Source organism: Cryptosporidium ubiquitum, assembly GCF_001865345.1.
Source record: "Cryptosporidium ubiquitum isolate 39726 chromosome Unknown contig_20, whole genome shotgun sequence".
NCBI lineage: Eukaryota > Apicomplexa > Conoidasida > Eucoccidiorida > Cryptosporidiidae > Cryptosporidium > Cryptosporidium ubiquitum.
In genome coordinates, this window is record NW_021639828.1 from 700,071 (window position 1) to 714,223 (window position 14,153).

General features: G+C 29.8%; 6 protein-coding genes across 6 annotated transcripts; 2 read left to right on the plus strand and 4 right to left on the minus strand.

Annotated features, from left to right (window-relative positions):
- Positions 1-103: 103 nt before the first annotated feature.
- Positions 104-2,290, minus strand: cubi_01620 (WD repeats-containing protein; the record flags this gene model as incomplete). The annotated part of the gene is made up of 1 exon (XM_029018632.1): positions 104-2,290. One exon carries the CDS (start codon positions 2,288-2,290, stop codon positions 104-106), a length of 2,187 nt encoding a protein of 728 aa, XP_028873859.1.
- Positions 2,291-2,693: 403 nt separating this feature from the next.
- Positions 2,694-4,463, plus strand: cubi_01621 (UDP-N-acetylglucosamine pyrophosphorylase; the record flags this gene model as incomplete). The annotated part of the gene is made up of 1 exon (XM_029018633.1): positions 2,694-4,463. One exon carries the CDS (start codon positions 2,694-2,696, stop codon positions 4,461-4,463), a length of 1,770 nt encoding a protein of 589 aa, XP_028873860.1.
- An 873-nt stretch (positions 4,464-5,336) lies between these two features.
- On the plus strand, positions 5,337-6,761 carry cubi_01622 (Yip1p like integral membrane protein; the record flags this gene model as incomplete). Its single annotated transcript, XM_029018634.1, has 1 exon — positions 5,337-6,761. The coding sequence occupies one exon, from the start codon at positions 5,337-5,339 to the stop codon at positions 6,759-6,761; it is 1,425 nt and encodes a 474-aa protein (XP_028873861.1).
- Positions 6,762-6,815: 54 nt separating this feature from the next.
- Positions 6,816-7,049, minus strand: cubi_01623 (uncharacterized protein; the record flags this gene model as incomplete). Its single annotated transcript, XM_029018635.1, has 1 exon — positions 6,816-7,049. One exon carries the CDS (start codon positions 7,047-7,049, stop codon positions 6,816-6,818), a length of 234 nt encoding a protein of 77 aa, XP_028873862.1.
- A 299-nt stretch (positions 7,050-7,348) lies between these two features.
- cubi_01624 (DNA topoisomerase II) lies at positions 7,349-12,718 on the minus strand (the record flags this gene model as incomplete). Its single annotated transcript, XM_029018636.1, has 1 exon — positions 7,349-12,718. The coding sequence occupies one exon, from the start codon at positions 12,716-12,718 to the stop codon at positions 7,349-7,351; it is 5,370 nt and encodes a 1,789-aa protein (XP_028873863.1).
- A 668-nt stretch (positions 12,719-13,386) lies between these two features.
- Positions 13,387-13,985, minus strand: cubi_01625 (uncharacterized protein; the record flags this gene model as incomplete). Its single annotated transcript, XM_029018637.1, has 2 exons — positions 13,387-13,908; positions 13,983-13,985. 2 exons carry the CDS (start codon positions 13,983-13,985, stop codon positions 13,387-13,389), a joined length of 525 nt encoding a protein of 174 aa, XP_028873864.1.
- Positions 13,986-14,153: the final 168 nt, after the last annotated feature.

Consider the following 14,153-nt stretch of genomic DNA (forward strand, 5'->3'; position numbering starts at 1 on the left):
AGTAAAACTCTCTATATACCAAAATTAACCACCATATTAGATTTATTCTTTATATTGTATTTTTCCAGCATAAATACACCTATTCTTAGAACTAAAGCCTAAATTATAAGATGCTTGAATAATTCAAATCCAGTATTCTACATTTACCATCATCACTTACAGTTACTAATGAACAATCTGAAATTGAACATGGAAGATTATTATGAATACTGTTGCTTGAAACATTATTACTCATATTGCTGTTTAGATTGTTATTATATAACAGCTCAAAATTCATAATAGGAGCATCATGAATTCCTTCTACTGTACCAACTAGATTTCCTGATAATGTGTTAAAAATTAAAAGATCACCAATGGGATTTTGTTTGATTTGATGATCCAATATAGTATAATTTTTAGATTTTAACTGGTTGCATATTTTTGAACTAAATAGGTTTGATTTATTATTAATTCTTAATCCTATGTTAATAGATAAAGGATCAAACTCTTCTCTATTTTGAACCATTATAGAGTGATCTTTGATTATATTCGAACTTTGATCTACACCTGATTTATTTTCATCAATTGGACTTGAGATATTACTTATTATCTTGCTATAAGATGATCCAGCACTATCTACAGCAGAAAGAATAGTGTATCTTTCATCTACTAAAAGCGATACCTTTGAATGGCAAGAACTTCTTAAGCCTGACGAATACTTAACTAATTCTCTTCCCATTCTAAGATCCCATAACCTGGCTATCCCATCTCCTCCTGAAGATACCAAGTATCTTTGAGATAAAGAAAATGAGAGTGAATGTACTGGGAATCCATTATGAGCTCCATATATAGTATTTATACAAGATAAATTAACAGAATCCCAAAATTTGATGGTACCATCTTCACTACAAGTACACACAATTGATCCATCCTGGGAGATTTTAATGCCATTAATACTAGAACAATGCTGGTGAATAGGATGTGATGATGTAAATGAATCGTTTGTATGGATATCATATAATCTTAAAATTGGATCTTGGGTACCGACAAAAAAATGATCATCTAATGGATGCATTTGTATACAATTAATTGGAGAACTTTCACGGATACTTTGAATAGGTTTTTTTAAGATTCTTGATTGATTATTATTTCCACTATTAGTAATGTTTGGTGTAATTTCATCTAAATCTCCTGAATTACCTCCTGTTATTCCTTTAACATCATATATAATTAAGGTGGAATCAGTATCTCCAGAAATAAGTATATCTTTTCTAATACGATACTCTAAAGATGTAATAATGCCTTTACTTTCAGTAAATGTTTTTTGCTGAGACGATATGCTAGAATTAGTTCCAATTCCAAAAATTGAAGAATTAAATGTCCCATTTACACCTTGTGAAGGTGCTGGAACAATTTTTACAATACCATCAGCTCCTCCTGTAGCTATATATCCACCATTAGGGTTCACAGCCAAAGCTCTACAATATGGTCTATGATTAGATAACACACTATTTCCTCTAAAGTTGACAGAAATGTTTGGAATAGCATTCCAAGAATCTTGTAATTTGATTTTGGACAAATTTTCAAGAAAATAAAACTCTTTGTTGTTTTTTTCTGATGTTTTTTCATTTTGATTTTCTTCCTTCATACTAACATCCTTAATTATTTGACTCTTTTCTTTCTCATTTTTTATATCTTCAGAATGATTATTTGAATTTTGTATATTCTCAGTAATGTCAAAACGATAAGATTTCATTATTCCATTGGAATAATTACCTTTTTTCTTATAATAATATAAAAATCGTGATTTTGGTCTTATGGGTACCCATTGTTTTGTTAAATTTTCTAAATGTGGTAATACCGATTCAATTCTTTTAACATAATTAGTACTTTTTAATTCCAAAAGATCATTATTTTCATTGTTTTCGTGATTTCCCTGTCTCAAATCCATTGGAAGATATGTAACAGTTTTGTAAAGATTGTACAAACTATTCTTGTTTAGATGTATTGGGATGCAGGTTTTTGTTTTAATATGTAATAATTGAGCTACCTCTGTTAATCCGTCATCCATCAATTGCCTCATAATTAGCTCGTAGAGACTAATTTTAAGTGGTTCAAATTCAAGATATTCTTTAATAATTGAAGATCCTAGTTCGTTGGTTTTAGTAATATTGAGCTTATTCTCACCATAGATACTTGTATTAATGTTATTTGCAGCAGACGATTCGTCCCCATTTAATGGCTTGACATTAACATGATCCTCTGCGTTATCACTCATTGGTACCATCTGTATATTATCATTTTTATTCATTTTATTCCATGAATGTGAAAAATTAGAAAGAAGAATTAATGAATAATTTGATTAGAGCTTATTAATTAATATTTAGAAAAGTATTTTCAGTGATTTAATGAATTCCAGAAAATACTCTACAAATTGGTGTATACCTTCAACTTATTCTTGGAATTATACAATTAAAAACAATATTTAATTAGGATTTATATTCAATTAAAGTATTTACTCTTCTTTAATCTCTTTCTTTCTTTGGTAATTTCATAAGTTATAGTAGGTACCGAGTTCCCGCCGGCGCCAAATGTGCGTGATCTTAAAATGGACATGGTAGTATGGGCAAGAAAATTTAAATAAGAAAAAGTTCGAAGAATTTTTGTAATAATAGTTTTAAGCTTGCAAGATAAGGAGGGGTGTTTTAAAAAAGATGGATTCTGTGGAGTCGTTTGTGAAGAAGCATTTAGCTAAGTATGGAATGTACGAGATTGAAGCTTTAATTGAAAATTTAAGCAGGGAGGAGCATGGAAACTCCAAAGAGAAGCTAAAAAATTTATATATGGATTTAGAGAACATTTTTAGAAATGAGAGATTTATGAAAGAGTACGAAGAGATTCTAATAGATATGTTAAAAGGTGAAGTAAATAGAGTGGAAAAAGGAAAAGAAAGAATTGAGAATATAAAGTTAGAGCCTCGAGATATTAAGGTGGAATATTTGCCTCCAAAAAAGATAGATTGGGATAAATTAGCTGAGAATGGGCTTGAAAGTGAATCCGAGATAGTTAAAGTAATTGAAAAAGTGAAGAGAGGAGAAATTGAAAAGAATGTTTTAATTCCAGATTTAAGTAATGAAGTGACTAATGGTAGAAATGTTTGTTTTGTAACTGAACTAGAAAGTATACCTAAAAGTATTGAAAATTATATTTATAAGCATGGGATTAAGAAGCTAAGAGAAGGAAAAGTGGGAATTATAATCATGTCAGGAGGAGATGGATCTAGACTTGGATACAATGGTCCTAAAGGAATGTATCCAATAGGGAAGATAAGTAAGGATAGTTTCTTCAAGATATTTTGCCAAAAGATTCAAAGTTTAACAAGACTGGTGTTTAGTAGTGATTGTAATACTGAAAAGATTAAGTACTTAGGAGAGCTCAAAGAAATTCCTTTATATGTTATGACTTCAGATAATAATGATCATTTGACTAAGAATTACTTTAAGGAAAATAATAACTTTGGTTTAGAAAACGTTATTTTCTTTAAACAAGATTCGGTACCTAGTATTAATATAAAAAATAATTGCTCATTTTTCTTAAGTGAAGATCTAAAAATATTAAAGTCACCAAATGGAAATGGAGGAATATTTGATTGTATGAAAAATCAAGGAATAATAAATGATATGTATAATAAAGGTATCGAATATGTATTCATACATTGCATTGATAATCCATTATGTAAAATATGTGATCCTTTTTTTATAGGATATTCTGATTTACTTAATTTACAGATATCTACAAAAACTATTAATAAGAAAGATGTTAATGAAAATATTGGCAGTGTTGCTCAGAAAGTTTCTGTAGATATTAATGTAACAAATATATTACCTTGCATCATTGAGTATACAGAACTTAATAAGTTAGGTAACAAAAAAGATGATTTTTCATTTGGAAGTATTGGAATCCATTTATTTCATCTTGACTTTATTAAAGAGATCTCTAGTAAAATACTTGAATTTCCATATCATATAGCATATAAGAAAATACCTTATTTAAAATATTTAAATGATAATAAAACTCCGAATCTCAAACCTTACATTGATCAACCATCTGAAGTAAATGGAATCAAATTGGAAACATTTATTTTTGATTCCTTTGCCTTTACTAATACTCCAGTTCACTGTATTAATGTATCTAGAGACGAATTTTCACCAGTCAAATCTGCTTCTGGACAAAATTCCCCAGATTCATGCCAAATTTCGATTTCAAATCTCAACAAAAAACTCCTGAATCGCGCATTAAATATCTCTGATAATTTTTCCAAAGATTTCTTATTTCCACCATCTAAATATCTTGAAATTTCTCCTTTGGTTTCTTATGATGGTGAGAACCTAGATAAGTTTTCTCAACTCATAACCACCAACAATCATAATTTCATATATATTAATGACTCAAGTCAGATAGTTTTTCTGGATGATTTACAATAATTGTCAAATTATTTTCACATTATTTTTGATTTGTTTTTTCCATATTAACCACTACCTTTATAAATGCATGTTTAGGCGGGAAAATCGCGCTTTAATACATTTGTATACGATACCTTTGATGTATTTTAATCTGGTAAAGTTTTTTTTATATTCTTTCTATTTTTCCTAATATTTCAAGTAAGAATTTAGATTAAATTCCAATTTTTCTTTGTACTAAAAAAATTGGAATCTACAAACCGTAGTATAATGAGCTTTTAGTTGGCCATCAAAACCTAAAAAATACTTGCCTTGCTGTAATTATTACTGAAAAAAAAAAGATCAATCTCACGTACTGTTTAGTTCGTTTGAGTTTTCTTTATTTCTGTTTATTTCCACTTTTCTTTTATCTCTATTCATTCCCATTTCTTGATTACTCCCAATTCTTTCCACTATGTTTATATATATCTAAAAAAAGCTCTTTAATTAAAATGTAAATATAGTCAAACAAGCGGGCTTTTTTTTATGTATAAGTAAATAAAAAAAAGTAATAAATTAGAAATGGAAAATTAGAAAATAAGCACAGAAATATATATAAAAATAAATTTAGATTAAGATTGGCCATTTTGTTCAAGTCTTGGATATATAAAAGGGTTTTATCTTTTCATTGGCCTCATACTCCACACAGTAACTATTGATAAATCTTGAACTGTTTAACTGTGAGAATATAGAATTACCATTATTAGTAGAAATTTTTGTTGCAAAAGAGATAAAGGCAGAAAAAAAGTTAGAATTCCGAAAGATCAGGATTTTAATAATTAGTTCACAGAGGCCAATAGAAATATATTGACGTATCTTTATTAATTTGAGTAAGGTAATATTTTTCAAACTAAAAATATGGATAAACAGGTAAACGGTTTTGGAAGCACGTACAACAGTGTTGGTGGATTTGGAAGTAATCATGGAGGCATTAATATGAACAATAATAGTAACAAAAATGATAATAACAATGCGAATTCTCTCCAATTTTATACGATGAGTAAACTCAAACAGGATGGAGAAACAGACAAAATGAGTTCTCTGATTGGAATGAGAGAAGGAGTGGGAGGAATAGGGGGAAATGGAGGCTTTTCAGGAAGAACTGGGAATAACAAGATATTCAATAATGCAAACTATTCAAACTATAATTATAATGTATCAGAAATAGGTAAGGGTAATATTTCTCAAGTGTCAAATTCAAATTATGTAAGTAATAACATTAATATGATGAGTTCAAATGTTGCAACTTCACCTAATCATTATCATCCTCCTCCTCTTTCCTTCAATCCTTCATCATCCTCAATAAGTAATAATGTCCCAAGAAAGTCTCCCTTTAATATAAATGAAACTAACGACCAATTTGGGGGAGGAAGAAGTGAAACAAATGTGGGAGGAATGATGCCAATTCAGGGACAACCTGGTAATGAATTCAACAAATTAGGTGGAGAAACCTTTGGAAATGTTCCTTTAGGGCCAATGTCAGCCTCATTCCCCCAAAATGGAAGTTCTAGAATGCAAACACTTGGTGGGCTATCTACTGTTGATTCTGGAAACCCAATGGATTCACAACAGGAAGAAAAGAGATCATCATCTTCAAGTTTAACAAGTCTCATAAAATTGCTCAATCCAAGTCTTCTATGGTCAACGGGACAATATGGTTCATCATCGTCATCTAATTACAGAGAAACCCAACAAGGAGGAAGCGAGGACGATTATGACGATATTCTGAATGAACCTCCCCTATTAGAAGAACTTGGAATTGACCCTGCTAACATTGCAAGATATTTAAAATGTGTCATAATGTTCAAAAGCATCAAAGAATACACTGGAGGTAATTTTGGTATGAAAGGAGATGAAAATATGAACCACCAGATTGAATGGGATATGGCTGGCCCTATACTATTAATTGGATGTCTTGGGTTCTTCTTATTATTGGCAGGGAAAATTCATTTTGGATATATTTATGGAATCGGAATCCTAAGCTGTATTGGGACGTATATCCTACTAAATATTATGAGTAGTAGCCAAAGCATTGATTTATATACCACAATGTCCATTCTTGGATATTCACTCCTCCCAATTGTAATTCTTGCTGGTATTTCTGTAATCTTCTCACTAAGGACTAAAGTTGGAATCATTTTGGCCATTTTCTTTAATATGTGGAGCACCATTACTGCTTCAAGATTCTTTGAATATACAGTATCCCTTAAACACCAAAGATATCTTATTGCCTATCCTATTGCTCTATTATATGCTAGCTTTACTATTGTTACCATATTTTAATTTTTGAATTAAATCTTAAGAAAGAAAATCTTTTTTTTTCTCTTTTTACTTCACTTAATTATTTGGAAAACATTGAGAAAAGTCTAATTTTGAATGCTTTGTATCAACATGTACTTCCAAAGTCTGTCTATTTGCAGTGCACATAAATGATTGTTTACATACATTACATATAATACTTAGAATCTTTTCTTTTTGCTCAATTGTCGACTTTCCTGTTTTTGGAGCAGTTCTATCTTGTCTTTTCTGTGCTCTCTGTCTATCTATATCTCTTTGATTTCCCCTGGACATCTTTCTTTCTTCTTAATATAGTTAATTTCTCAACTTTATCTTTAAATAAGGCCAAATCCTATAGATTCTTATTCTTCTTAGAAAATCTGATATTCCTGAAACCTTATTTCTCCCTTTCTTACAGTATATCTCTCAAAATCTTTACCAAAAAATTCTCTAGATCCTTTCCCTTGAACTTTTTGTCTTTTCCTTTCTTTTATCTTTATCTTTTTTTTTACCTATCCTTTTTTTAGCCTTATAGACGTAATTTGTGTGTTTCCCGCCAAATTTCTGAAATTATATCATAAATGATCAAAAGTTTATTCACTAAAATCGCTCTCCATTAAGGAATCACTGGAAACATCGCTGAAAGACTCATTGTCCTCAATTCCATCTTCTTCTTCTTCTTCTTCTTCTTCTTCCTCCTCCTCTTCTTCCTCCTCTTCTTCATCTTCACTCTCTATAATGGTTTTCCTCCTTCCTCTTTTAGATGTGGGAACCCCCTTAGTCCTGCTAATTTGATTATTTTGCTTCTTCTGATTCACGGATTTGGCTACCCCATTCTCAGAGTCTCCGATAGCTCCTTTCTTGAAGATGTCTGTGATTTTAGTCTGCTTGCTCACTGGACCATTTTCTTTGGAAGAATTATCTGTAGAAGTAACTTTGTTTAAACTGGAAGAAAAGGAACTGTGGCTCTGATTAAAGCTATTAACTAGATTGGTCCTTTGTTGCAATCTCTGCAACAGAGATATGGATTCTAAAGGTTTTGGGGAAGAACTTTTCAATACCTCCTTGTTAATGTTACTAGTGTTTTTTGATTTCCCCAGATTGGTAATGCTACTATTAATATTACCAGCACTCAAGGAATCACCTTCAATGCATGCAGATGATTTGAATAAGCCCTGTTTGTTTTCCTTTGAACTATTACTTAGTGAAGAAGAAATATTTTTAGCTTTTTTTACATTGCTTGAGTTTGTCTTTCCCTGAACACCTGATTTGGACTTCTTAATTGACACTTTTTGAGTACGTCTTCCTTTACTTGTCTTTCCACTATCACTGAAATCTTCAAATTCACTTTCAGGATCGTCGATTCCTTCCTTCTCAGAATCACTGCTTTCGAAATTATCTATGTCATCGAAATCATTGGAGTCATCCGAACCGTCTAAAACATCGTCAAAGTCACCATAGTGATGATCCTCCTCACTGTAATCATCTCCTTCAATATATTCGTCAGATTCAGAGTCGCCAATCCTACTCTTCTTTGTAGGTTTTGTAGTTTTCTTTGAATTGGTTTTTTGAGGATGTTTTGCCTTGATGTTCTCCTGTTTCTTAGCTGTTTCGTTCCTTCTTTTTCGAGAAGTTCCTGTTTTTTTCTTAAGATCATTCCAATCTACAGAAAGCCTTCGTTTCTGAATCAAACTATTGTGTTCAGCTTCAATCATCTCCTCTTGTGTTTCTTCTTCCTCAATCACCTTAAGTAATTCATCCAATTCAATATTCCAAATTTCCTCAATTCCTGTTTTTAACAATTTTTCGTATTCTTCAGTCTTCTTAAGTAACTCAGCCTCCAGAAGTTCCATCCTTTCTTTAGTCAAACTCCAAAGTGGCATAGAAAGTAGGTAATCAAATAGTTTCAGCTCATTTCCTTGACTACCTTCACGCGAATAACTACTTTTCATCACCCCATCGTGCTGTGAAGACTCCAAATAATCAAGTGAATCTGATATAAATTGTGTATCATCCGTTAAAGTATCCCCAGGGCCATCTGATGCTAGATTTTCTATTCCCCCAATTTCTTGAACTAAGTTTCCTCCTTTCCATTGGGTCAAGTCTTGAACTTGCTTAATGGACTTAATATTGTTTTTCTTTAGTTCTGAAACTAAAGCCTCCTTATTCTTGTTACTTAACCCGATAAATCCTTGAATAACTAATCTTAAAAACAAGATTTTTTGCTCTAGTATACACTTCTCATAATTTAATTTAGAAAGTAAGTACTTTTTTCTTTTTTCATACATTTCTAGTCTTATAGGAATAAACTCCTTTAAAATATCCAATTCCGTTTCATATCTCACAATTCTACTATTATGATCAAACAAAGTCATATTACTAGTTGACAAAGTTGATTTAAGCTTAAAAATCTTTTCTATACCTTCAAGCTCTGCTTGTTGTAACTTCTCTGGTCTCATCCTGACAGTAATATGAACATTTTCATGTGATGAATTATCCCTGTAATCCAATATCCACGAATTTTCAATATTATCACTATCTGCATTGGGAGCAGGTAGTAAAGTTGATTCCAACCATTCTTTGTAATCTTGTGTCCATCTCCTAACTGGAAGTTCCGTGATCACCAGAGTTTCTTCATTCTTCTTGTACCAATTTCCAAAAGTCTCGTAATTTGCTCCAAGCTCTAAACTCTCTTCAACAACTCCACTATTTGTTATATTTGTTTTCTGAATCTGTTGAAAATCTTCGTCTTCAACATCTATTTGGGATCCTGCCAAAATATTACTGTTGCTTCCAATACCAAAGCCACTAACTGCAGTTCTTCTTCTGTTATTATTGTTTCCACCATTGTTTATTGTACTTTTTTTAGATTTTTGTTTTATAGGAACAATTTTCCCTTTGAAAGATTTGTACCAGGGAGTCATTGGAACCATTATCTCACCTTTTAACATTCTTTTCAAGTTCATAATAATATCTTTTGGATTGTAGTTAGGAACTGAACTACTCCATCCTGTTCCTATACCATCAGTACCATTAACTAGAATCATTGGAATGATTGGAACATAATACAAAGGCTCAATCTGTTGTCCATCATCATATAAGTAAGTTAATAAAGGATCATCAGCTTCTGGAAATATATATCTAGTCCATTTAGATAGTTTAGTAAATATATAACGAGCAGCACTTGCATCCTTTCCACCTTCCTTTCTACTACCAAATTGACCACATGGTTCTAATAAATTTAGATTATTGCTTCCAACAAAGTTTTGAGCCATATTTACTATAGTACTTTGTAGTGAAGATTCTCCGTGATGATAAGCACTATGTTCAGCAACATAACCAGCTAATTGTACAACCTTAAGTTCATTATTAAGTTTCTTCTTAAATGTTGCAAAAAGTACCTTTCTTTGTCCAGGTTTTAATCCATCTAATAAATTTGGAATAGATCTAGTAGTATCATATCTGCTAAATAATACAAGTTCTTTATGTATAAAATCAAAATATCTTAAATTTCTGCATTGATTATTAATAGAATAGTCAACATAAGTTCCCTCTTTATATGATTCAATCCAATTTTTTCTATCTTCCGTTCTTTTCTTACTAAATGCCATATCAATAGCTTCATCATCTTGTTCATCCATCCAGTCAAATTCAATACTATGGTTTTCAATCTTTGTGAAATATTCTTTAAATTCAAGATCAGTAGAAGTACCTAAACCTTTATAGTATTTGAACTTCCATCCAGTTAATTTTGATGAATTATTCTTTCTCCATTGTTCATATTCATACAGAGTAAAGAATGAAATTTCGTTTTGCCCTTTCTTCGCCTTAACAATTGGAGTAACAAATTGTTTTAAAAAACCTCTAAAGTGAATTAAGCTTGGCCAGTAATAATGTATCAAGTTAATTATTAGCCCTTTAATATGACTCCCATCATGATCTTGATCTGTCATTAGCATTAAAGATCCATACCTTAAGTTAACTGGTCCATTATCATACTTTTGTCCAATACCTAATCCCAATATTTTAAGAATATTTTGTATTTCAACATTACCAATTTGTTGTTTAAATGAAGCTTCTCTAACATTTAAAAGTTTTCCACGTAGTGGAAATACACCAAAATAGTCTCTACCTACAATTGAAAGTCCTGCCAAACAAGAAGTTTTTGCAGAATCTCCTTCAGTAAGTATTAGAGTACATTTCTTAGAGTGAGGTCCACCTGCTTCATTTGCATCCTCTAATTTTGGGATTCCTAATAGTCTACTAGTTACTGTATTTTTTTGGTTTGATTTCATTTTCTTTTTTAACTCCATACTTTGTTTAAGCTGAGCCCACATTAATACATTTTCTACTATAGAACTTTTTACAACACTATTTATTGTTTTTTCAGATAATAAACAGGTTGATCCAAATTTTGATACTTTCGTTGTTAATGTTTCTTTAGTTTGAGAGTCAAAAGATGGGTTTACTATAAGGCATTTAATAAAGATCCAAATGTGATTTTTAACATGATGGCTCTTAACATCCATTCCTCCTTTATTTTTAGTCTGAACTTTCTTAAGAATAGCATTAATCAGAGGATCCAATACATAAGATATGTGAGTTCCACCTTTAATTGTGCATATTGAATTCACAAAAGATACGTGTTGAAATTGTCCTCCTTCTGACTCACTGATCACAATTTCCCACTTTGGAACACTCTCGTATATTATTAGAGGAGAATTTGTATCATTACCTCCACCAGATAATAATAGTGAGGAGGATGAAGAGGAAGAAGAAGAGAAAAAAGATGATGAAATATTTTGTCCTGATTTCTTCTTCTTAGAATTTGAAACTGAGCTTTTTTTCTTAGAACGAGAAGTCTTTGGTTCATCATCCCATTCATCATCTTCCATAAAATCCTCCTCAAAGCTTTCATCATGGTCATTTTCATTAAAACCGTTAGAATTCTCATCTTCACCATCACTTTTAACGTTTTTTTTGTTTGCATTTCTCAATTTTCTTGTATTGTTTCTCTTTTCATTGTTTTCAATAGTATTGATATTGTCTTCATGAGCAATATCAGAACTCTCTTTATTATTGTTTATTTTTGACTTCAAGTAAAGTAATGTATATGATTTAAAGTCTTTAATAGGAATTAAAGTTCCATTCAAATATACTCTAACACCAGAAGTACCAGAAATATCGTAAACTCTTTTATTTAATAATGATACAATATCATCATCAAAATCACTCATATTTCCAAATCTTGATAAATCGGGTTTGAAAGTAATCTTAACATAAGATTTTCCAGAGTAATTCTCTTTAATATTTTCCTCACTTTTTTTGGACATATTGTTATACCAAGTCATCTTAAAGATTCTTCCAGTATTATTATCACCACATTCTATTTTAAATTCCTTAGAAAAGATATTTGTAAGTTTTGCTCCAAAACCATTTCTCCCTCCAGTAACTCTATCTTCATTATCATCGTAATTATCTGAAGTTAATAAATGGCCAAAAATCAATTCAGGAACATATACTTGATGATCTCTATGTATTTCTATTGGTATTCCTTCTCCATCATTATAAACAGTGATTTCTTTTTTCTCTCTATTTATTTCAACTTTAATACAAGTACATTTTTCAATAAAATGATTACTTTTAGTAGAAATTTCTCTAGCTTTAACATCTGCAGCATTAACTAAGATTTCGTCAAATATTTTATATAATCCAGGTACATAATTAATGGTCCTATAAACCATTTTCTTATTTGAATCATCCCAAACCCATAATGTTTGTTCATGAAATTCTGTACTTCCTATATATGTATCAGGTCTTAATAAAATATGTTCAATTTGAGTTTTCTTTTGGTATCTTTCTTCAACAGTTTTTTTGGATCTATTTACCATTTTTGGTTTACCAGTTATTTTGCTGTTGCTAATTAATTCATTATTTTCCATTTGGTTTTCTTCAAAAATCATTTTTCTTTATTTTTTCTTCTATTAGTAATAATTAACCTCTCAGAAATATGGTTTCTTTTTTTTCGTTTTTTTTTGTTTTTTTTCTATTTTAAGCTACATAAGTAAATATTTATCAACCTTTGAGTATTCTGTAATTATTTTTAAATTTTCTTGTTAATTATTAACAAATTTTTTGATTAAATTTAACATTTATTTATTCTCATTACTTTTTTTCAGGTAGAAAAAAAAATAAATAAATAATTATTCAAAATATTTGTTTCTTAACGACAATTTTTACTATTTCTGTTTTAAATTTTAAAAAAAAAAAAATTTACTAATAAAGAAAAATATTAATAAAATATTTTCCCTCCTTATTCAAATATTTTTATGTAATTTTCGTTAATACCGGTATACCAATTATTTGCATGCATGCAAATAAATTTTTCTCAGTCCACAAGAAATAATATAGAAAATTTAGGCGGTAAACCACGTAGTTATAACATTAAGTAATTACGTGTATATAAATTATATGTGGGGTGTTATTTTTTAAATAAAGATGGGAAAATAAATGAATTTTAAACAGGAAAAAAAAAAAAGTAGTTATAAATTTTCAGAAAACAAGAAAACATGTAATAGAAATTAAAGTATTTCTTTGATACTAAAATTCTAGTAAAAATGGGAAATTAACTTTAGAATTCATCATCATCAGACCAGTTCAAATCATTCCAATTAGAGTTGGAATTATCTTTATTATTATTATTATTATTATTATTATCAATATTATTATTATTATTTGGTTCAAAAGAATCATTATTAGTGAGAATATCACTATTTATTTCACTTTCACTCCATAAATCATCTTTCCATTCGAAATTATTTAGAGGATTAGTATTTGAAATAGCATTAGAATTATTAATATTAGCATTAATAGGTGATGATAAAGAAACATGTTGGTTATTTGAGTATAATTTATGATCAATTAAGTTATTATCAAACTTAGAAGATGAATTTTGATTTTTAGTAGTATTATTAATACTAATTTCATCATTTGATGACCATTCATCATTATCCCAATCAAAGTTTTGGTTGATATTTTGATTGCTGATTTTATTATTATCACTATCATTATTATTAGTGTTAGTAATATCACCTAAATCATCATCAAAATCCCATTCATCTTCCCAAGTATCATTTTTTATTTCTGTTTGTTTCTCTGTTTCAATTTTTTCTTTTATTTGATGTATTGAATTATCAATCAAATCATCATTTTTGTTATATTTCAAACCATTTTCTAATTCATTGTATTCTTTATCTTGGATTTCATTATTATTAGTGTTAGTAATATCGCCCAAGTCATCTTCAAAATCCCATTCATCTTCCCAGCTCGAATCAATATTTTTCCCAATTTTGAAATCACTAATATTTTTTATTTTGTCCTCTTCTTCTTTCCTTATTC